Source organism: Motacilla alba, chromosome 8, assembly GCF_015832195.1.
Source record: "Motacilla alba alba isolate MOTALB_02 chromosome 8, Motacilla_alba_V1.0_pri, whole genome shotgun sequence".
In the NCBI taxonomy this organism is placed as follows: Eukaryota; Metazoa; Chordata; class Aves; order Passeriformes; family Motacillidae; genus Motacilla; species Motacilla alba.
Window position 1 is genome coordinate 9,960,273 of NC_052023.1, and position 23,915 is coordinate 9,984,187.

At 47.1% G+C, this 23,915-nt stretch overlaps 1 protein-coding gene across 6 annotated transcripts in view; it reads right to left on the bottom strand.

Annotated features, from left to right (window-relative positions):
* RNF220 (ring finger protein 220) overlaps positions 1-20,043 on the bottom strand; it is a 220,569-nt gene extending 200,526 nt beyond the window's left edge. For 3 of the 6 annotated variants that reach the window (XM_038143857.1, XM_038143856.1, XM_038143851.1), the window contains exons 1-2: positions 17,740-17,884; positions 12,775-13,515 (exon numbers count right to left, since the gene is read on the bottom strand). In XM_038143857.1, coding sequence (XP_037999785.1) covers positions 12,775-13,399 — 625 coding nt within the window. In that variant the 5' untranslated portion in view covers positions 13,400-13,515; positions 17,740-17,884. Of the gene's footprint in view, positions 1-12,774; positions 13,516-17,739; positions 17,885-18,866; positions 19,179-19,905 lie in introns of those variants that run through there. The other 3 variants (XM_038143853.1, XM_038143854.1, XM_038143855.1) reach the window with 3 other exon arrangements.
* Between the last annotated feature and the right edge of the window lie 3,872 nt (positions 20,044-23,915).

The following is a 23,915-nucleotide window of genomic DNA, read 5'->3' on the forward strand; positions in this document are numbered from 1 at the left end:
GAAAGCAGCTGTCAGGATGCGGGCAGTGATGGGAGCACCAAGGAAAGAGATTTGCAGCACAAGGGCACAAGAGAAGGGCAGGGAAGCTCTGCCTGCAGGGACCCTGCTGGGAAAACAGCCTTCTCCCTGCTTTTTTTTGCTGTACAGCCCCCAGGAGAGGACAGTGCCAACAGAGCTGTTAATCTAGCAACAACAGTCCTTGCAAAGAGCTCAACAGTGATGCCCTGTAACCAAAATCAAGAGAACAACCTGCCAGCAGCCCAGAACATAGACAATCATCCCAAGGACCCAACAGCAGGGCCAGGAACAAGACCCAGGACACTGAGGTCCCTTCTGCCTGGCCTTTGCTCACTTTTCCTTCTTGCTGAGCCCTCATGTCAGTAACTTCCAGAAAATCCAAGTATGGCATTTTATTTCTGTAGGTCTCTGTAAGAGCTAAGGTACAGCACCACCGAGGTAGCATCATTGACATGCACATCCCTATTCACTTGTCTCTGCCACAACCAGTTAAAAAAGGCTGCAGAGAAGACAGCAGGGTCCTGCCCCCCCCAGCTCAGCCGTCTCCGTGTCAGGTTAGTGGGTAAGCCTCTTTCTGCTACAGCTGTGCAGGGATTAATCTCTCTCCCTAGACAAAAAGGTGGGCTTATTTCCCAAGAGGTGTCCAAGTACACCCAGAGAGCTCAGCGAAAGCAGCAGCCTGCTGGGTGCCTTTTACCCACAGACATTTGATGAAATTAATGACACACAAGTAAGTATAAAGGCTAAGACAAATAGAACTGGCAACAACTTGAACCTTTGGCCTGTCCTTTGAAAGTCTCTGGCAAGTCTCAAATCTTCTTGATCTGCTCACTAAAAGGATGACTGTCCCACAATTATTTTCCAAGCATTTGTTGGCAAGTTGTAGGAGGAAAAAGGCATTTCACTGAAGCTGTTAGTACAAAAGCTCAACTCCAGCCAGGGGCTGGACTCCACTTCAAATTATAATATTTTAAGTACCTGAAAATAAATATTTTGTCAGCTGCTGAGAATTAAGAAGTAGCTTCGACCTTTCAGAGAGGGGAACCCTGCAGAGAGCGGCGAGGCTCAGAGAGTTAGCTGCAAAACAAGCTCTGCCTGAGCCATTCAACCTGTCTAGTGCACACACAGCCTCCCCTCTCATACTCCCAGCTCCCTGCAAGCTGCCCAGAGCCTCTGGGGCACAACAGGCTATCCTGCACCCAGCAGCTCCTTCCCAGGCAGGAGGAAATGTACTGACAAAAAGGACACTTTACTGTAAACTGGGTGACACAAGTAAACTGAGCATCTTCGAGATGGTAACAGCAGAGTGAGCAGTCCACTCCCTTGCTGCTTGCTGGTGCTGTTGTGTCATATTGTACCACTCACAGACCTAGGAATTTTGTCCACAAGGATTAAAAATACTGACTTTTATTTTGTAAAATCTGACTATGACCAAGCACCTGGGTAGATGTACCCATCACCCTGTCACCCCATCACCTCTCAGACCTTTGAGCCACAGTGAACACTGATTGTACTCCAGCAACGGCAAAAGGAACCCACACAAAGCAGGAGATCTCTGTTTTTCCAGCAGAGCTCAAGGAGTTAAATTCCTCTCCCTTCCCCCCCATCTTTCTGCCTTTGGCCTTTAGATCAGCCCTGGTTGCCAATGAGGACTCATCGAAACACCACCAGGCTGGGCCTGTCAGGAAGGAAACCAGCGCGTCCAGAGTTTTGTTGTTCTAAAGACTTTTTTTTTAATTTTATTTTACTGCTCAGGAAGGAAGCCAGAGCTTGCGCTTCACTCCAAGAATGTTGATTACTCATCCTTCCCTGCATTATTTCTTTTATCTCTCACTTTTATCTACCTTACTCCAAATTTTTACCCCAAATTCTTTCTCCACCATTCCTAGCCACTGATTTCAGCTGTTCATCCAAGTTTCATTAAAAAAAAAAATTGGCAACTGTTTCCTCAGGAAAAAAAAAATCCTATTTGTCATGTTTATTAAACAAGCCTCCATCCCTCCCCCTACGCAGCCTTTTCAGTCCAGGCACCATGGTTATGACCGCTGCTCAAGGATCTGGGCACTACAAAACATGACCACAACCACCCTCAGCTGGAGAATATCATAATCCCTGCTTTAGAGACAGACGATGAGAAATTACTCTGCTTGTCCAAGGTCAATAGAGTCCACAGCACAAGCACAACCTATGCTCAGGGCTTTGCCCAGGCAGCCCTTCCCTCTTCCTGCTCCGCATGGCTGCAAGGATTAGGCACGCTCAGCTCTGCCAATAACTGTGTCCTTCATCTTCAATACCCCCCCACCAGCCAAGCCAGAAACGAGCAACACAAGGGAGAGAATCAGTATGTAATGAGTTGATGACACATTTCCTTAGATGCAGAAAAACGTGGGTCCTGGATCACCCAAATGTCAGTGAGCCACCTGAGTACATAGCAGAGAGACTATCAGCAAGTGGTGTCTAACTGCCTTCTCCTCCCAGACTCTGCAAAATCCATCACACCACCCGGGGGTTTCCTTTTCTTCTTTGCCCAGGTGCAGCTAACAAGCCAGACACAACTGGCAACATCTGGGAGAACACACACACAGATGTTTCTCATTGACATCATAACCTTCCCCAGCCTTCACCAGCACGTGCCCACACCCCAGGGTGGGCGCCCAGGTGGGAGACACACATTGGGTACTCACAGTGTTCCCAAAGATATGACCAAAGGTGAAGCTTTTTTTTTTTTTTAGCTTAAGTTTCTTTCTTCCTTGAGATGTGCCACAGACCTGGGGGCTGATCCGGATCACACCATACACAGCTTCCCCAGGCTCCTACACCCACAACATCTCTGTTATGCGTGAGTACAGCCAATGCAAGTTCTCTCTGCCCAGCTCTGTCTTGCTCTAATACAATCCTCCCCTGTTTCCACAGTTAACTCATTGTTTTCATTTTAAGAGGGGAAAATAATGAGATGGTGGGAACATTACTTCTGGCTAATGGAGACAGAGATCTGCAGACTTTCATAGCTTACTTTTTCCAGTATATCCTAGTCCTGATCCAAATATCATCATACTTATTTCAGTCCTGAACCAAATGTGGGACTGGACACAACACACTGGCCAAATTAAGACAAAAATAACTTGTAGCATTTTTCTACTTCACACTCTCTCTAACACCTCTAGCTGACATTAAATTTCTGGTCTGCAGATGCCCTGCTCCCTGCACTACTGAATGTCCCAGAGCCTTCAACAGAGCTTCCCTGAACACGTTAGTCCCAAATCTCCAGTGAAGGCAGGCTGCCCATCAACTCCCCCCTTCCAAAATCAAAGCAGCTCTTTGAGAGCAACACTTTTGTGCACAAACCTAAATATGCAAAAAAGAAGGAGCAGCGCAGACGGCAGCAACCAGTCCCGAGGAGCCGAGCTGGCCAGGAGCAATGCCAGCTGTCCTGTACAGGCTGTATGCTGGGCAAAGTGCAAATCTGAGGGCAAAGAAGCAGGGCTGTAGGAGTTTGACTGCCCATTCTCCCCTTCTCTTGTCTAAGGGGCACCTCCTGATGTATGAATCCACTCAGGCTGGCAACTTTTTGATTGTAACCATTAAGTTCCTCTGTTCCTTTTCAGCACAGGGTTATCCAGGTCACTGATTGCTCTTTCATCTCCCCAGGAAAAAAAAAAAAAAAAAAAAAAAAGCATCAGTGGTCAAGCTGCCTCCTCAGGGAAGCTGAAGACAAGTGCTCAGGAGGTAAAAGCTGTCACCCTGGCTAAGGACTTTGCTAGACGCTTATCTCCAACCTCTAATGCTAGAAATATGAAGTGAAGCTGGTTTGCAATCAGAAGAATAAACAAGGGAAGAAAATAAGCTTCTGCAGCCCCCTCGATGGTGCTGTGGAGTTTGGATCCCTCTGACCTGCACTGATATCCAGCTCCCAGGCTTTCCACCCATCCACAGCCATCACAAGATGGCCCTTGCGAGATTCCCCACACTGCAAACACTGACAGGGAGACAAGGTTCCCTCTCGCCTGCATAGACCAAAGGTTGGGCTGGGTGCGGGGCAGCTCTGCTGCAGCACGGCCAGGCCACCCTGATAAGGCCTTCACTCACCAGCCAGAGGTGCAGCACCCAGGGTGTCATCCACCTCCTCCTCTCTCACTCACAAACACCCTCGCATCACCTCCTGAACAACAGGGGAGCTCGCGTGGGGCCTCTGGTAGGGACTTTTGTGGAGCATCTCCCCAAAGAGGACTGACTCCTAAAGAAACCTTCAATATTGAAAGCCAGGTTGGAGAACAAGGCAGAGCTGTGATCTGGTACAGGGTCTCTTCCCGTCTCTGGGTCTCTTCTCATCCCTGCACAACTGCCAAAGCAGGCTCTCTGCAATGAGGGATGATTATCCTATGCCTCTTGATAGCGAGGGATGCTACAGGACAGACAATTTCACATTCTAAATGACTTTGCAAGTTATTTCCTAAAGCACAGTAAAACAATATAAAAATCAGATAAAAAGGTTGAGTCTTTTTTAATTAAAAATACCTTATTTTAAATCAAAGTCCCAAAAATCCCAGTAGAAAGAAATGGGTCCTTCAGGGCAGTGCCCTTTTTCTTGTTGCTCTGTTTACAAAACCAATTGCTTTTGGGGAGGCTGTCAGAGGGAACCTTCACCCCAGCTGCTTTTCCTGGTGCTTTCCGATTTACAAGTGCCAGGAAGCATTCACCTGCCTCCCAAAGAACAAGCCTGTGCTTGGGGAGCCAGCCCTGCCAGCCAGCCCAGAGGCTGCAGCTGGATGTGTCCTGCCAGCCTCACCCTGTCCAGGACTGTGGCACTGCACATTGAGAAAGCCCAGGTAACACCAAAGGATTACACCTGCGAAAAGCTCATGTCAAAAGCTCTTGGGTCCTTCTAAACTGAAAACTTAATGTGGTTGCTCTGGCAAGATATAGTTAAGATTCAGTGCTGCAAGGGGATACCAAGGACACAGTTTCCAGCTCTTCCTTTTAGGGGTATCCAGAGACACTTGGTGTCTTCCTTTTCCCACTTCAGAGCAGCCCAGGATTCACAAGAAAAAACACAAAACACATTCTTGCTCTGCAGTTCAGTGAGAAAGTTCTTCTCAGCCTGAAGTTGGCAACAAATGAAGGTTTTAAAGCAATACTGATTAGAAACTATGTCTCAAGTGAGGAAAAATACGATGGAAGTGTCCCACACCTGAACTCCACAAGCAGTTTTGCTCTCAGCAGGACTCCCTCCCATGTTATCTGTGTTTACAACAATAAATCTCTCCTTGTTTTGCTCCTCCCCAACATTGTTTCCCCCCCTCTTCTGTTGCTCAGGCCACTGCTGCAATTCAAGACACCAACAAACGGTCAAAGGAGAGAAGAAAGTGATGGCTAAGAAGAACTCTCAGATTATCATGACCACCCTCATGTTTTTAAAAGACAGAACAAAGATGAAATGGACAGATACAGACAGTACCAAACTCAGCAGTACTTTTTCAGCCAGAGCTTTCATTGACTTGAGGGCTGGGTCAATCTGGCCAGCAAATACCCAATACCCAACCAACAGCAGGAAAATAATTCAGTTATAAAAAAACTGAATTCGTGGTGATGAATTTGTCCCAAATGTCTGTCACCCATGAGTTTCTGTACTCAGGCCAGCAAAGCCAAGCAGGCAAGCAGTGATGTTGCACGAAAGGGGAGAGAGACACACATACAGCTTACATGTGTGGGTTTACAGAGATGCCCATGCCCTTTTTCAGAGGATGCTGTAAAGGAATCCGATCCTATATTAAATTTCCCAAATAGAAATCCATTATTTCTGAAGAATTTCAATTGCTCTGCATAGCTGAAAAATGTCCTCAAAAGTCTCCAAATCTGCTATTCCACCCTGAAGAAGAGAGGTGAAACATTCACAGGCTATCAGGCACATTGACATGATAGAAGACCACCAGTGACATGAACCAGAGGATAAAAATCATCACAATTTGCTATCAATGGCTGCTATTCTTGGAATGTGGTATTAAAAGGAAACAACTTCATTCCCACTATGAATTTGCATTAGAAATCCATAATAAAAATAAAGCTTAATATTATACAAATGGGTACAGTTCTCTATAGTGCTCTTGATGCAGATTAAGGTTAGACAGATTTTAGATGACAGTTATTTACCTCAGTCTAGCACCATGTATGCACAAAAGGAATTTATTTTATAGCTGCAGATATTAGCCAGAAAGAAGAGATGAGAGGAAATCTTACAGTCTCACGTAAAATATAATTATGCCTGTTTTCTACTCCTTGGAAGGCAAACAAAGAGAAAAGAATGAATCTGCTGCTAGCATTTAATGGGACTTGTCTAAATGATATCAAACAAATAACAACCAGCAGCAATTCACTAACACCTTCACTTCTATTTTTTTTCATTGGGGAATTCCAGAAACATTAAGACCTTGTCGCCTTGAACACTTTCAGTCCTACAGAGCAGGATTAGGCCCATGCCTGTGTATGCCTCTTTCTTTCAAGACCTTCAAAATATCAAGGAAAGGAAAATAAATCACAGAGGCCGTAATGCTTATTCTCTCCCTCCTAAAGTGTTCGTCTTCCCCCCTGCTTCTCCCAATTCCTTATGCAATCACCACCAATCAACCAGGAAACTGTTGCTAACTCTCGAATTTTGCAAGTTAGCAAGTAAAATAATAAAACAATGTTTTAACTGTCAGAGATCCTGGCTCGCAAAGTGCACTTTGGTCATTTCCTTTAATAACTGTAGTTTGGTAGTAATGATTTATAATAGTTCATAATATTCTACTAACTGTACTATATTAATAATACTAATACTTTGCCCTTGCCTAGCGTCTTCTGTCAGAAGATATCAAAGCGGCACGCTCCGCTGTGAGGGAGGCAGCACTATTCCTGCCTTAGGGATCGGAAAACCGTGACTCCAAGCCATGCCCGAGGTCAGGATTCCCGATCCCCAGCACAGCACGGCAGCCACCAAGTCTGCCTGCGCTTCTCCTGCCGCAATCCTCTGACAGCAGCCGAGCCTGATCGATGGGGCTGAAGATTTAATGTGATTCATTCCTTCTCGAAAAGCAAGGTTTGGCCAGTGGTTTGGGGGCCGTGGTTTTGATGGGAAATACTGAGAAAGGTGGGGGGGGGGTTTCACTGCAATTGTACAGTAAGTACCCTCCTGCCAGCATCCAGGCACACAGGGCAAAAGTGGAGCGATAAATATTTACTGCATCCGTGCCCATCTCTCCAGCAGGAGATGGATAAATATAACATTTCTGTGTTGCTCAGTGCTCCGAAGACAGTGGCTATACCAGCTCCCGGGGAGTCCAAAAAGGAAGAGAGGGGGCACGAGGCATCTCTGGCATGGCAGAGATGACATGAAGGCTGGCCGGATGGCAGCGGCTGCACGGGGAAACATTTTGGAGGAGAAAACAGCCCCAGCCCTCCCCCTCAAACGATCAATTAAAAGCCATCCTTCTGCCGAGAGCGGGCGAGGACAGCAAATGAGGGCTGCGAGGAGCAGCACCCGGCCGGGGTCTGCATGACAATTGATGGGAAGGGGAGGCTGGGGGAGGCAGCCCTATTCCTCCTCTCACCATGGTGATTAGGTATTCCGAGGGCGCCAGATAGCCCCAAATAACAGAAAGAGAAATATAAACTGGAGACCGGCAGATCCAAGGGAGGCCAGATGGCCCCGCAGCCGGCAGAGGCTGCTCCCATCCAGCCCTTCCCTACTTTTAACTGTTCAAACATTTCTTTATCCCGACAAGACAATTAAGCCGAACAGCACGGAAAGGAGTCTCGGCAACAGTTTGCAGAGGGAGAGGGAAGGTTGTTGCCAGAAAAGCAGGAAAAGGAGGTGATTGCTGCATGCTCCAAGACCTCCATGCAGCACACTTTACTCCACAAGGATGGTGTGTATTTCGTGGAGCAACTGGGATGGATGCATGGCTGTCATCCCTGCTACTGCCCATCTTCCTGCCCAGCCCTTCCAAAATTCCACTGTTGCTTCTTCACTCCTACATCACGCAGGGCACTGCACGACAGAAAGAAACATTTCACTCTATTTATTTCATTATTTCACAAGCTGAGTTAAAGTTGCGATTTCCCATGACCGTGGCTGAAGATGATTAGCAACAAAGCATCACTTCACATTAGACCCTGAATTTTACTAGCTTTGGAAGTGGAGCATCCCAGAGGGAAGAGCTGTAAGCAATGGATGTGTGGATATGTGCATTCCCCCTCCAATCCATTGTTCTGCCACAAAAAAATAAAACCTTCTTCCCCCCAGCACATGTGCATAGACACACAGAGCTCTCTACATAGGTCATAACACAAATCCCAACACGGTCTGAGCAGGTGGGTGACTGCACAGACAGCCCCCAGTCTGATTTCCAAAGCACCACATTATTCAGGAATTCATGCTGTGGTCATCATAGCTCTGATGTCCATCACCTGAAGTGCAATTTACATTTGATCAATAACAAACCAGTTGTTTCAAAAGGAAAATTAACTCCATGCTAGAGATGCTCTTTAAAACCTCAAAGTGTTAACAAAGAGCTCACGAATACATCACACAACTTTTCCTGCAGACAAGAAATCAGTTGCAGCACAAACTATGTCCAAGGTGAAATATGATTATCAAAAATTATAATAATCAAAATAATGTTAATATAATCACTCCTACTACCCTCAGCAGACCCAAGAGATGAGCAAGGATCCCAGCCTGCTCCCAGCTCAAATGTTCATCTCCTGGGCACAGCAGGAGCTGGGCAACAGCCACCAGCAGAAGCAGGGAAACTGAGACTTGGAGAGCCAGACTCATAGCCAGAGGATGGAAACTGAATCAGTGTCCAGGATGTAGAAGATCACCTTCACACCACTAGTCACAGACAACACGTGATGGAGACCAAGCAGCAGACAGTAATGGGAAACCATCTCCTGTGGTCCCAGGCAGGCTGGGGGCACGGGCTGCCCTGCAGCGATAGCAGAGGTCTCTGCTCTGACAAGGTCCAGCCCTTTGCCAGGAGGTCCCAGCTTTGGCACTGACTTCTGCCTGCCACTTTGTGGGAAAGCAACGCCACAGGAACTGGGTACTATGACTGAAGGACACTGAGACAGGTTTTATTAGAAGTAAAAAAACCAGGATTCTTTCTTTTTTTCCTCTGATTTTAAAATAGGGCTATAGATCTCTTTTGCAGAAAGGAACATGCCATTTATTTCCACTCCTTCTAGGAATCTCAATTATTGTACGCTTATTAAAGCAAACCCATAAAATACGTCTTCCAGTGCCTTTAACACATGCTTTACAAGAAGCTCCTAAAGTCTAACAAATGGCATTATTTTTCTCAGTAAGCACCTAAGGGAATGGGCCCATCCAGTACAAGGTACGTCTGCTTATCCCTGGAAAGGCTCCACTTTTCCACATCCATCGCTCTGGATGTCCTGAATACTCACATTTTACAGCACAAGACGACTTACCTAAATGCAGACATCTCAGCCCAGTTTGCTGATTAACAGAGAGTGCAGTCCCACCCAAAAGCACCCTAAAGATGTTGTCCCCTTGTGGGATGCAGGGTATGGGTCCAAGCACCATCCTGCTTTAAAAGTAAGGAAAGGTTTATGCCAAGGGCTGAGCAACCTCTACTGCATGACATATCTCTTACAGAGCCAAGTGCCAATCTGGAATACTCTGGAACATATCACAAATAAATTTACTGAATTCTACGAATTTCTTCCACTGGTGAAAGCAGCTGAGACTTTCCTCCCATACTGCAGAGGACTAAATAAGCACCTTCCAAACACTCCTTGACATGCAAATGTCTCACTTTGATCCTTGTTTTCTTGCAAAGTCTTCCAAGCAAAAACCTATTTTTCAAGGAAATTAAAACTCAGTGATTACATTTTATGTAAAAAAATGGGGGGAGGGAGATTCTATAGAAAATCACCATTTAAGCTATGAGGTGAAACAAATATTTTAATGATCTAGTGGAACAGAAGACCACACAGGGCAATCAGAGTAATTCAGCATCTATGTAACACAAACCCTTCCAGCAATCTGAAAAATACACCAAAACAGTGAAGCTCTGCAAACCTGAAAAGCACCCATTAGACATGGGAAGGTGCTGCTGATCTAAGAAAATTTTACAATTTTTCCTTGAAGTCGTAGAAAAGCCTAATTACATTTTTACCTTGAAGCTACAGCCACCTACCTGCTCCATAAGGAGCACAGGTAGGCAGCTTTTACAGAGGGTCATATGTAACAGTTACACAAGGAATTCACAAAACTCCTCAGAGACAACAAACCCCTAAAGTACACATTTCTAGAAGCTTCAAAAATGTATCCGCAAATGCTAAATGCAAAAGAGGATCACCATTCTATCTGCAAACTGAGATATCTCAAATTCTTCACTTCAGAAGCTTCTCTTTTCTGATGGCCAGCATCAAAGACCATTAGGATCCTCTAAAAGCTCCACACTTCCTCGCAGCCTTCAGCAAACACACCGATACGTGTGTATGCACACACCAAATAAACTCGCCATCTTAACGGAGAAAAGTTTCCATCGTGGGGTATCTGTATGTGATGGGAATATGATACAGAGCCAACAGATGTATTTAGTGTACATCATCCTGGTAGTTACAGAAAAATTTTAATGTTGATGAAGTATCAGGGATGTTGCATTTGCTCTGCTCAACCGTGCAGAATAGCATCTTAAAGAAATTTAACATGGTAACGAAAACAATACAACAAAACACCTTCCACTTCTGCCCAAGTTTTCCAAGCTGCCTGCAAAGTTTTTATTCTGCTTCCTTTCCCTGGCAAGTCCCCTGCCACAGCCCTGGCAGCAGCGCTGGCACTCGGTGTCAACCTGCCTGCGTCTGTGCAAAACCCCGTCTGCTCCCAGAAGGAGCGGACCCGCGTTCAGCACACGCTCTTGGCAAAGGCGAGGCACGGCGATGGATGTGGATGCGTCTGTCTGTCCGCAGCTGTGCTCCATGTGTCTAATTCATTTAACAGATTTACTTCTTTAAATGGTGTATCTGACAGGATTTTGCCAGCAAGACCCATAGCAGCTGATGCGCTCTAAATTCATTTAGCCAGCAGACCCTCTCCTCGGCCGCTATCTCTCGGAGTACTCTTTTGAGCAAGCTTCATTTTCCCAGCCAGGTTATATCGACAAGGGAAGGAGCATCAACAAAGATGTCTCTAAGCCTTGCCATCTCACCTGCCTCCCCCATGGATAATTATATTACCAGCTTCCACACATCCACATAGGCTCCCACCTACAGCCACTTTTTCTACAGACCCAAAAGGAGAGAGAGGAGATTCTGAACAATGAAAGGAGCTTACAGCACAAAAAGTAGCATGGTCGGGGGTGGATCAGAAGGAGAAGCGGGAGAGACACAAGAGATCACACCGGAGATCACTGCAAGAAATACACGGCTCCTGCCATCAGTGGGAATTGTCCTACCCTCACAAACGCCGACAATAAAAGACACACTTGCAGCGTATTTCAAAACCAAAGAGCGATGGATTTAAAAGGCAGGTTGATTTTATGATGACTTTTATTGAAAAGGTACGCTGGGTTTAGGCAGATGTCTTTTAGCGCCGGTAAGTTAGCACAGTGCCTAATTCAAGGAGACAGCCTGAGGAAGCAGCGCCGACAGGGGAGAGAGAGCCACAATGTCTCTATTACTCTCCTTGGTATCATAAAGGGGAGAAGAAAAATCACATCTGAAAGGGAGAGGAAGCAACGGTGCAGCAGGTTTTTGTTTAAAAGAAAAAAGTAATAATAAAAACAATAACAATAAAAAAATTGTTTTCTATTAATAAAATTCAACAGAACAAAGGAGCCCATGTGAAAAGCAAACCACTCACTCCTTGATTACATGTCTGGGTTTACAGGAAAGCTCTAATCATAAGTTAGTGCTCTTCCTTGGGGTACCACACTGTTGACCCCAGACCACTCCCCATCGTGGGTCACCTCCCAACTCTGCAAACCTGGAAGCCTGCCCTTCATGAAGACAGCTCTGCCCCTCTGTGTAGGCAACTCCACAAGGGACAAAGTGATGGAGGAACAGGGAGTTACAGTCATGAACAAGTGGACTGGGTTCCTTCAGTCCAATAACTGGCCTGTGAAAGAGCATATCACGTTTCAATGGGCACCAAAATGGGGGAAACACTCAGAGAAAGCACATGATGCAACAACTTATTGAATTGTAAAAACAATTTGTATTTGTCTTAAAGAAGGAGATCAGTGGCCAACAATATTCTAAAGTTAACCAGAGGAAAAAGTACTTTTGTCTTAAAGTGAGGCATGAATTGTGACGGTTGGTAATGTGTTTGCTCTAAAAATGGTGCGCATGAAGAAAAGGTCACAAAGAAACACCTGAAGAAGAAGAGGGCACATGCTTGCTGCAAGATTTGGGAAAGTTCCTGGCTACACATTCCAGCTGCATCCCGGTTTACATATATACGTGTACCAGCACCTACAGCCTCACACTGGTGCATGGACAGCTTTCTGCAAGGTCAACATCACCTCTCCAGCTATGTGCTGAAAGGTGAGTTTCCTCCAAGAGCACCTCACCTTAAAATCTGCCAATATCCTTTTGGAAGAACAAGGCAATATTGCACGGCTGAGCTCAGCAGGCAGGAAAGGCTGCTTTGCCTCTGCCTCCAGCAAGTCTCACAACACTGCGGGGTGATCACCTGTTGCGTATTTCAATAAGGCACAATTCAAGAACCACCAAGTCAACAGAGGTACTTACATCTGTCACTTCGGTCTTCAGGACTGGACGAGGTCTCACGGTCAGAAATGAGGCCAGAAACAGCAAATATCTTCTTCCCTGTATCATCAACTTTGAGGGAGCCAGGGGAGCTGGAGGGGAGCTGGGTGCCAAACTCGTACTCCTTCCCATCAGTGTCCGAGAAGCGCAGATGGGGTGAGTCAGTGTCATGGCAGTTTTTCAGGCGCTTGGCCGGCGTAAAGGCTGACTGGTAGCTCTCCCGGTCTTCAGTGGATGCAAAGGGGCGGAAAGCCCCGACGCCGCTGTGGTTCAACATACTGATCGGGGTGCAGTCCAGGTTGGGGGGTGCAAACTGGGGGTGAAGGTGAAGCAAAGATGGAGGAAAGTCACGGTTTGCAAATGCTCCCGGCACCCCGCCTTGGCGGTGATACATGGAGGCAAAAGTATATGAGCCATTGGTAAAGGGAATGTGCACGTCCTTATCTGCTGACACAGGGACCCCAAAAGGCCTCGGCTGCTGGCAGGGAATGGAAGCATCACGGCTGGCTTCGGCAGTGGAGGCGAGAACCATCAGCGCTGGGGAGGCCAGTGGGTTGGGGAGATAGGGTGAGTTCTCCATCTTGAATGCTGCCCGGTGTAAGTCCATCGGAGTCTCTTTCCTCAGCAGGATCACAAGCAGAACGATCTTCCCCGGAAGGAAAGCAAAGCGATGCCTAGGAATGGAGCGGGGAAAATTACTGGAGCATCATCACCCTTTGAGCACTGCAAGGAAACAGAAAGGGAAAGAAAACACAACCAATTAGATTTCTGCACTCATTTCTCCGGGATGCTCTAGCAGCAGAGTGGCCACATGTGTTACAAGCCACTGGCCGGAGATGCGCCACTGTTCTCATTCAAGAAAATCAATAGACAACTTCACACACTAGTGGAGTCAGCCCTGGCCCTCTAGGTTAAAGGGTATCATCCAGTGCAGATGAATGAAAGGCAAACCAAACATAATAACATACAGATTTAATAACGCACTAATAAAAAATACTCAGTCTAAAATTAACATAGTAACTCCAAATTATAAGTGGAATTTTATATGGCAAGTGGCACGTATACGTAACCGCAATAAACTTAAGAAAACCCCCACATACACACCCCCTGCTATCTGCCTGGGGGTTGGGGGTGTAGAACCAACATAAAAATATCCATTGTACCCAGTTACCCAAATCAGACAGCACACACGGTTAGAACTGTACACGGTGCTTGAGACGTACGTAACTGACAGGTATTTTCTCTCGCTCTCACAGTACATATGGGTAGATGTGTGCTTGCACACACAGTACTCAACACCATCATACATATGTATGCACACCATTGGAATGTAGGAATGTGGCTGTCCCGGTGCATTTGTGTAACACACAAACACCCACACGTGCACACACGGTCCCTGAGAGCCACAGGAGAAGAGACTTCCCCAGTAAAATGCCTGGCGTCTCTGACAATATTTAAAATCATAATGGGTGCTTCTGCCATCTGATCTCTGCAAGCATCTGCCTTTCGGGTCGGGGACAAGAGAGGATGGATCAGTAATTTTAGTTCCTAATGCACTCACTCTTAAGTAGATTTGTAAACTGCCCTGGATGTGCCATTAACATTTAGAGGAAAATGTTAACAAAATTTCTGCCTCGCATCTTGCTGAGCCTCCCAGGTTGGCTGCAACCACCCACCCAGTCACAACCCCCCTCCCAGGGTGAAAGAAGGGAAAATCCTTCTTTCTCTATCTCCCCCAGTTCGCAGCGCCTTTTTGTGCTGTTATTTTCTCCCCCAATCAATCTCATGCCTTTTCTTTTAAGCTTCCGCCGCCTGCCATTCAGGCCCCACAACCCAGCTTAAAATACAAGGACTGTAACTCTGAAACAATATACTAGCCGCTGGAGCTCAAAGGGCCAGAAAAATCATATAATAATAAAAAGCTGTTACAAATTGTGCCTCTTAAATCCAGAGGGTCAAACATCTCAAATAAAACTTAGTGAAAGAGTGTCTCCCTAATGGAGTGCCTTTTGTACTCCATGAATGAGGGAGCCTAGGTTAACAAAGTGTATGAAATCCAGTCTGGGGCTTTAATGCAGTTCAGTGATAGCATTTCCTCTCTCCCATCCTGTACCAGCCGCTCCACTGACTGTTATGAATTGTGAAGATGAGTGGACATCATCTCTCTGCTTCCTCATTTGGCACTCATCCTTACAGACATCATTGCTAAATTACCAGATTATGTATCTCGCATTAACGGATTTGCTCTCTTCCAAATTTTAAATAACTTTCTCGCTGAGTTCTTGCCACAGACAGTGAGGGGGAGAGGAAGAGTGAGGGATGCCAAGGGCAGCCTGGTCAGCACTGCAGTCCTGGGTACACTTGCTCTGCTGCTCCACATGAGACTGATCAAAATCTGGAGGTCAGAAAACTGCAGCCACGGGCAAATTCAGAGTTTTTGGGGGCTTATATTACCATGTAAATATAAATAAATATATACATATATATTTATATACACACACGATTATATATTCAAGGAGATGCATGCAAATAAGCCACTGTTCTCAGAAATAAACGATCATTCACATGGAAGCAAAACTGAGCAATCACAGAAAAACACAGATTTCCAGGGGAAAAAAAAAAAGGCAACCACCTCTGCCTGCTTTTCTATTTTTACTTGTGCTTTCACACCATTACGTTAAATGTATTTCATAAATTAGTAATCTGGCCGCAACACTTGACACTCCTGTAGGATACTGTGAATCACTATGGCCGTTTATTCGTTTGCAAACTTCATTACACCAGGAATAAATCAACACATTACAATATCTCAGCCAGCCAAATTTAATTTTTTTTCAGCTCCCACTTCCTTTTTCGTTCTCTCCTGCTCCCTTCTCGCCCAGCAGCTCCCCACCCCCCAGGAACATGGACAAATTAGGCTGCGGCGGACCAGTCATTATGAAAATCTATCGTTAATACACTCCTAATGTCAAAATGTCATAGGTTTAAATACAGAACCCAAAAATAAGAAAACTAACTGACCTCCTTAATTAAAAAAATATGGATTGCAGGGTAATCAGCTGGAGGGAACATTTGGGTGCTGGGAAGGCAGTGGGCACAGGTGGAGTGAGGAGCTGCTACTTTTCTGCCTCTATGCTGATTTTTTTTAATTTAGCACCTCGCGCAAATCCAGATTAAAATAACTCCAGCTATTGATCTGAGCAGTGGAATTGACATTAATTTTAGTTCACTTCTCACTTTGCAAAGGGATCAATAGGAAGTAATAACAGCTGACATCCCCGCTGAAAGGAGGAGAAAAGACGGGCTAGAGACAGAAATCGAAAAGCAACCAAATAAATCAGCAGCTACTTTTCCACGGCATCAGACAAACTCCAAACAGATTGCAAAAAGTCTTTGTTGAATTAACTAAACAAGGAGTAGAGGGAGGGAGGGTGGAGATCAATCTAGGAAGCTATATAAACTGTCTACCAAGTATGAAGGTTAGATGGACATACTGAAAACTAACTATGATTTTTTTAGTATTTTTTATGGCTACCTATATGCCTACTTATTGGCTCTTAGAGCTACCCTGTTTGAGGTGTACACAAATTACCTGTGTAATCGTCTATGTTCCTAATAACGAGGCTAAACACGCCACGACCAAGGCAAATTGTATCAAGAGCCTCTAGCTCTGAACCATAAAAAAAAAAATCTCTCCCCAAAAAACAAGTAGTAATCAGTTCTCTCTGGCTTAGTTTTGAATCCTCTGCTTACAAAGGCTGTAGCATGGTGCTGTGTAAGTTAAAAGGGAAGTCTGATAAAAGTAGGAGAAGCCATGACAGAGCTGCATTTATCAGGCATCACAAACACCCACCAAGTGGAGAAAACAGCAGTGACCACTGGCTGTAAGTGTAAAACCCACTTGCTAATCAGCCTGCAAAGAAACGCGCTCATATGCAAGCACATGCACACCCCGTACACAGCCACCAGATCTGCAAATCTTTTACTAAATGTTACTCAGAGTCCCTATTACTAAATCACCTCTCTGCTATCGATTAAAATAAATAAAACACACCACTCTGGTTTCTACAACAGGTTGCATTTTTGTGGTCTCTCAACCATTTCCAAATGCCAGAGATTAAAGTAATGGGGCAAATTAACGTCTTTCTCCCTCCAGGAAAAAAAAAAGTTTTCTTGGGGAAAAAAATTAATTAACGAGCTATAGGGGAGGAAAAAAGATTAAAACATTAGGAAATCCAGGAAAATTGATGATGCATGTAAATTAGGAAATACCCAGAAAAAAAAAAAATTCCCAGTATCCATTTACATTAAAAAGTTTTTCCCCATAAATGTCAAGTAGGAATTTAGAAATATGCTCTGCGCAGAAAAGCCAAAGATTATAAAACAAAATAATGCCAGCTGTTTGGGGATTTAAGTGCTCAAATGGATTATATATTTGAACCAAACTGGATTTCCTTATAATAAATAAAACAAATGCAAGCTAGAAAGCCAACAAAGGAGAGCTCTCATCACCGGATTAAGATACAAAGGAAAAACAGTTAATTTTTTTTTCCAACGCGTGAAATATGCCAACTGCAGCCGCACACACGGACAGCTGCCGAGGAAAACCGGTTTAAGGGGGAAAAGAAAAAAATTAGGAGCGCTGTGAGCGGAGGAGGCGGCGGCGGGGCCGGGCGGAGTGGCCCCGGTCCCGATCCCGGTCCTGGCCCTGGACTGCGCCCCGCTTCTGTTTAGCTGTAAACTTCTTCTTCAAAAATTACAGAGAAAAAAATTAAACCTCTTTTTATTTTATTTTTTTTTTAAAGAAAAAAAAAAAAAACCGCGGGGAAAAGCCCCCGGGCCTGGAGGGCGCTCCCGCGGCGGCCGCTGCCGGAGGGAGGAAGCGCGGGGGGCTTGGGAAGAGGAAAACAGAGAAAGAAGGAAAAAAAATCCCAACCCACAGCCTACCCGTGGGTCCGCTGCCGCTTCGCCCCCGGCCAGCATTCCCGGTCCCGCTCCCGACTTGGCGAAATCCGAAGGAAAAGCGCGGGCGCCGTCGCTCCGGGAAGCCCCGCTCCGCCGGGCAGCGCGGGCGGCGGGCGCGCCCCGGCCCCGGGCACCGGCCCCTCACGGCCCCTGACGGCCCCTCACGCCCCCCGCGGGCGGCCAAGCGGGCTGGCACCCGCCCGCCGCCCCCGGTGTTTCTCCCCCGCCCGGGGAGATTGCTCAATAAACCCAAATAAAATCAAACCCGTCGGGGATGAGCCCCGCGCTGGAGCCTACCACCACCGCCAAGCCCCGCCGCTCCGCGCTCCCCTCCGGCGCGTTAAACAGGTGTTTGCCGGGGCCAGGGAGGAGGGCCCGGCCCGGCCCGGCCCGGTTCGGCTCGGCTCGGCTCGCTCCCGCCCGGCCCCGCGGGTCCCGCCGGGAAGCGGCGATCGGGACGTAGCCGGGGCCGCTCCTCTCCTGCCGCCTCGGGGATTATTCACTCCCGGGGAGGGCAGCGGGAGGGGGCACCGCCAGCCCTGTCCGTACAGCCCGTGAAGTCGCCTTTCCACCCCTCCACTTTTTCTTCCTTTTTAAAACCCGAGTTGCAAAGATCATCAAACGCGAAGATGCCCAGAGTTGTTTGGATTTATTGCAACAATCACTTACCATACACATTTCCTGTGTGGAAGGATAAGCATTCAATACAACTCTTTAAGTAGACAGTTCCTAATGATTTCATTGTGGTCAACCAGATGGTTTTTATGTATTTAGATCTGAAGGTGAAGAATTATTTTCCATGCTTCCAACCTATTTACAGACTTCCCTGGTCTAGAGCTGGGGTTGTTGGTTAAAAGAAATAAAATGCTGCAATTTCTCGATCGCATCGCTGGATGATCCAGAAAGTTTTCTAAAGAACCTAAAGCAAAACCAGGGATAATTCCTTTCACCTCTTCTGGCTTTCCAAGCTACGCCATTCATATGTGGAGTAATTTTAGCTCATTCGTTGAATAACGCTGCCAATTTAAACCGCCTCTCTACCTTTGTTTTATCTGCAATAATAAAACCAGAACAACACCGCATGTGAGATCCAGGCACTTGGTTCCTACCTGGAAGCAGCCAGGGGCAAGGGCGGCAATCTTTTAGAGATGAAGGACCCGAAGAGGGGCGAGGATGTTGGACAAACTTCAGCCGCGTCCAAAATTAAGCTAAGTGCGACTTAACAACGAGTGTTCAAAAAAAAAAAAAAAATTATCGGTCTGTGTGCGGGGATCGCGCATTTTGGGGACGGCTTAAAAGTAAAGTTCACCCGGGGACTGCGCGATCGCAAAAATGAAAGCTTCGCAGTAAATAAAATTACTGTCTGGGCAGTATTGCTTGAACGCACAGAAACCCTGGCGGGTGTTTTGGGTTTTGGTTGGTTTTTGTATTTTGTATTTTTTTTCTCCCCGATACTTTTATTGCAAAATAAAATACTAAATTTGTATATTTTAAAAGGGAAAAAAAAACCACAAAGAAACAAACAAACAAAAATCCCAAACCAACAAACCCCTGTGTGGGTGCGTGGGTCTGTTTATTTCCTTTGAAAAAAGTTTTTGTTTTGCAGCTGCTGTGAAATGAAATTGTCGCTGCCCAGAGCGACCGCGGAGAGAGCGAGCGCCGGGAGCAGCGGAGGGAAGCGAGGAAATAACTGCCCGGCTTGCCCCACTGAAAAATACGGAAGAAAAAAGAAAAGGGGAAAAAACAAGAGTTTAAAAAATGCTCTCTATTTGGGAGCGAGGGATCTGTGCCGGTCTCCGGGTCCGGCCGGGCTCCCCCTCGCCGTGCGCGGTCCCCAGCCGGGCTGCCGCGGCGGTCCCCGGCACCTGATCCCCCTGGTGGCTACCGGTCCCCCTCGGAAAGCCACCGGGGGGGGAGGATCCGGGCAGCCCGGGGCTCGCCGAGGGTGCGGGGGGGGCCCCCTTTTATCTGCCTTTCCCCTCGGCGTTACCATGCCGATCCCCACCCACCCGGCCCTCCCCGCGGCCGGCGCGGCTCCCTGCCGCCGCCGAGCTGCCCGGCTTCCCCGGCGCTCGGGAGGGAGAAGGAGGAAGAGGGAAAGGGCGCGGGGGCCGGGATAGAGGTGGGAGGGGGGGGGTTGAAACTTGCCCTGCAAAGTTTGCGTGTGGCCGGGCGGGCGCGGCGGCCGGTACTCACGGTGCGGCTGGCGGCGGGCGCTGCGCGGAGCTGGCGGCGTGCGGGGAGCGGGGCAGTCCCGGGCGTGCTGGCCCCGCTGCCCGCCCGCCGCTCGCATGTAGCAGCGCGGGAGGCGGCGGGGGTGCGAGGGAAGGAGCAGTGCTGCCTCTCAGTGCCGGCTCTCATCAGTGAATGAGCCTCCACTCTCCGAGGGGCTCCCGCCGCACACACACACGCACACACGCGCGCACACACACACACGCACACATGCACTCTCACACACACGGAGCCGGGCTGAGCACTGCATACATTAGGGCACTCGGGCAGTATGGGAAATGCAGTCCAGGACCGGCGCCCACCCGCCGGCTGCCCGCCAGCCGTGCTCCCCGGAGTTGCCCAAACGGGGCGGCGTGAGCTGCTCCTCTCCCAGGGGCGCTGCTTCTCCTCCCAGCCCCGCCGTGCTGGCTTCGCCCACCCGCCTGGCATCGGTCATATTTTCCACCGTGCAGCTCCCTCCCAAATTGCAGCGGGACGCTGCTGGGCCCCCCGGGCAGCAGTTTCCCCGCTTCGGGGCAGCCCCGCACCCTTCCGGCCCTGAGGCGGCCGACTGCCCTCGGGATGCCCATAGGGACGCAGCCTTCCCTCACGTACCCTGCGGCATCTTCTGGCATGGGATGGGCATGACTTCCAGGGGTAGGCATCATCCCCAAACTTGCCTTAGACAGCCACAGCAAAGCCAGAGAGCAAATTAGGGACTTAACACTCCCAGTGTTTCCCAACTGCGGCACGCACGCACGGCGCTCACGCTGCTATTTTAATGTTTCCTGGATGCACGTCGCAGCTCTGCACAAACCCTTCTGCACACACGCTCCACCTCGGCCACAGGCAACTTCCCTGCCAATCCTAGGAGTGTCCCGAGCAAAAACTGCCTGTCATAGGAAAGGGAAGAGCCAGTTTTAGATGGAGACTCAAAAGAAACACTTGTCTCGTTGTTTCTTGTGAAGAACACCAAACATTGATCCAAGAGACCTATTTATTTTGCTCAAGAGCAAAATGTTTCGTGTTTTTTTCTTCAACAGCTAAATAATTTCAAGTTGTTCTTAAAAATAGTATGGGCAGCATTTTATGTCTCTTCTCTAACTCTGCACTGGCATTCTCAAAATACGATTGTGCTATGTGACATACACTGAAAAAAGAAGCCCTCTCCGTCAGCATCATCAACCACTTGGGCTGTCTTCTGTGTATGACAGCAAGAGGGATCACATGCTTGTGTCATCCAACAACTTCTGTGTAAGCAGTGACTCATCACTAAAGTATATGGGCTGGCTTTACCTGTTACACCGGGATCACTGAATGCACCAGCCCCTATAAAAATGTCCACAGGCACAACACAAAGCGTGTCCTCAGGCCTTAACTGAGTGCAGATCATGATGGTTTGCTTCTTGCTGCACTGAAACTCACCCATCCTTCCTGCAGCATTTCAGAGACAGGTGTAATACAGAGTGCTTGCATGACTTTTGAACGATAAAATCTTTGGAAATGTTAATAATAATACTAACAATAATAACAAAAAACAATGTCCTTATTTTCACACTTAAATTTCAAAATAAAACAATGTGAATTTCAGGCTTCTGAACTCAGGAAGAAAGCACTTGGGTGAAGGAGCTTCATGTACTTTCTTGACACAACCACCAGAAGCCCTGTTCCCTGCTCTTGCCTGCAGCTCAGCCACTCAGAGGCTGATGATCCCCCCCAAAAAGAGCCTGCTTCCCTTCAAGGCATCTGCTCCACTGCTGCTTTCCTGCACACCATGTGCAAGAGCAAGGAGGATGGCAAAGCAGGCAGCAAGTACTGCCTTCTCCCATGGATCAGCCATGGCACAATGGTAAACATGGACTCAGATTCCAGAACTCCTTTTCTGCTTTGTGTAAAAACTGGCATTTGGATAGCCCAGGTAAAAATCTCGCACAAATCGGAGCAAACATTATTGTACATGTATTTTGCTCATCAATAACACCTTGTAGTTACCCTCTGATTGACCAAAGTAACAATTTTTTTGCACTGGTGATTTAAAACACCTCTCTGGAAACAGCTGCCCCACAGGCTGTGCATAGAGAGATGTCTCAACACCTGAGTCCTGCCATTTTGTCTGGGGACCCTGAATTAATTGGCACCACACACGTTTCCAAGGCACTCATCCTGCAGCATGCTTCTCACCAAAAGCATCAACAGTTCAGGACTTCAGTAAATATTCCACAGGGTAGTGTAGATGAGCCACATTTTAAATAACATCAGAGTTTGACACACTTCAGGAAGCCACATTAAAAACCATCCCTTATCTCCCAGGGATCCTGGAGAAAACATTCAGTCACAGCCCAGCTTGTGCTACAGATTCACCATCCAAATTACAGAATTCCAGGGGAAAGAAGGTGCTTTTATTATAAAGCTGTATTTTCAGTACTTACAACATCATGAAAAATGATCCCTCAGATTTAAACTTCTTTCTTTTGTTCTTAGCCAAAAAGCAATTTTTTTTTACTCTTTCGGTTTCTTAGTGTGGAAAAAGGGATCTGAATCCTGCGCCAGTGTCCAATTTATGCTAGCTGAGAACCAAGCTCCGTGTTTTGAGGCTTGGAAAAAAAAGGCAGCTTTATTTAACTTTATGTTACTGCATCGTCACACACAAACTTAATACAGCTTGGATTCAGGGAACAAATCTGGCATTTAGCTAGCTTCTGTGAGCAATGTCTTCAGAGGAAAATAAGAAGATACACTCAAGTTATTTATATTTGTAATTACCATTAATCTGTATTACTAATGAGGATTTTGATCCTGAAAATGGATCCATAAACATGGACTCCTGCACCACTATGGAGCTGTGATATGCACAGAGGCCCATAGGAAAATTTTCCACTGAAATATATATGCTAGACTGATTACTTGGACCTTAAAATAACTTTGAACGTCTGATTTAACTTTTACTGTATTGCTCATCTCTAAGAGTAACAGGAGTAACACCTCCAGTTGTGGGGTTTTCTTCACTTAATATTAAAACAAAATTTGAGATTGTTACAGGCTATCACAGTGCTGTCCCTTCCCCTTGCAAACACTGCTCTAAATCCTGAAGTCTAAATTAATATATACAATCCTGAACCTACAGTGTTGATTGGATGCACTTAACTTTATACATACAGATTTCAATAGGATTACAAATAAGACATAAAGTCAAGTACACATGTAAATTCCACCATGAACAGTGCCTTGACTGCAAGTCTGCTGTATTCTTACAGTACCAATGTGCATTCTTAAAACAAGAGACCCCCTCACCCATCACTATCTCCTCTAGCTGCTATTGCATAAAATAAGATTGAGAAATGTGAGAAGCTGCAGCAGCAACTGCAGAAAGCAACAGGCAGACTGTGTTGCATGTGTACCTGCAGCACACTGGGTCCTGTGACAGGGAGTTGCATTTGTTGGGAGCTGCCCTGTTTTTTGGGTTGTGCGCCCTATTTGGTCCCCCAAAAAGTGACACCCCAAAAAAGTGCTGAAATTCTCCAGTTATGGAACCACGTCCTGAAGTCACTGGCACCATCACCACCTACAGCTAGACCCAGACCATTCCTTGCATCCCTTCAGCTGCAGTATGGGTGGAAGGTGGAAAGACGGCAAACGAATTACTTAACTAATTAAAACGGAACTTCTTCTCGCAATTAGTCTCGGAGGCGGCAGTCGCTCCCAGCGGGGTGTGGGTGGCTGGCTGCCGTGTGTAATGTCCATGCCCTCTGCTGGCTACAGCCAGCGCGTCTCGGCTGCGTGCCACCGCCGCCCTGCCCTGGCCGCAGCGACAGCGGCCACTCCGGGGAGGAGGTGCTGGCCGGGGCTGCCGGTGCCAGAAGTCCCTGCTGTCCAAATGATTTTATCCCCTGGTTTTGTCAGAGCTGTGGCCCGGGTTTAAGCATCCCTAAGCTGGTGGCTACGCTCCA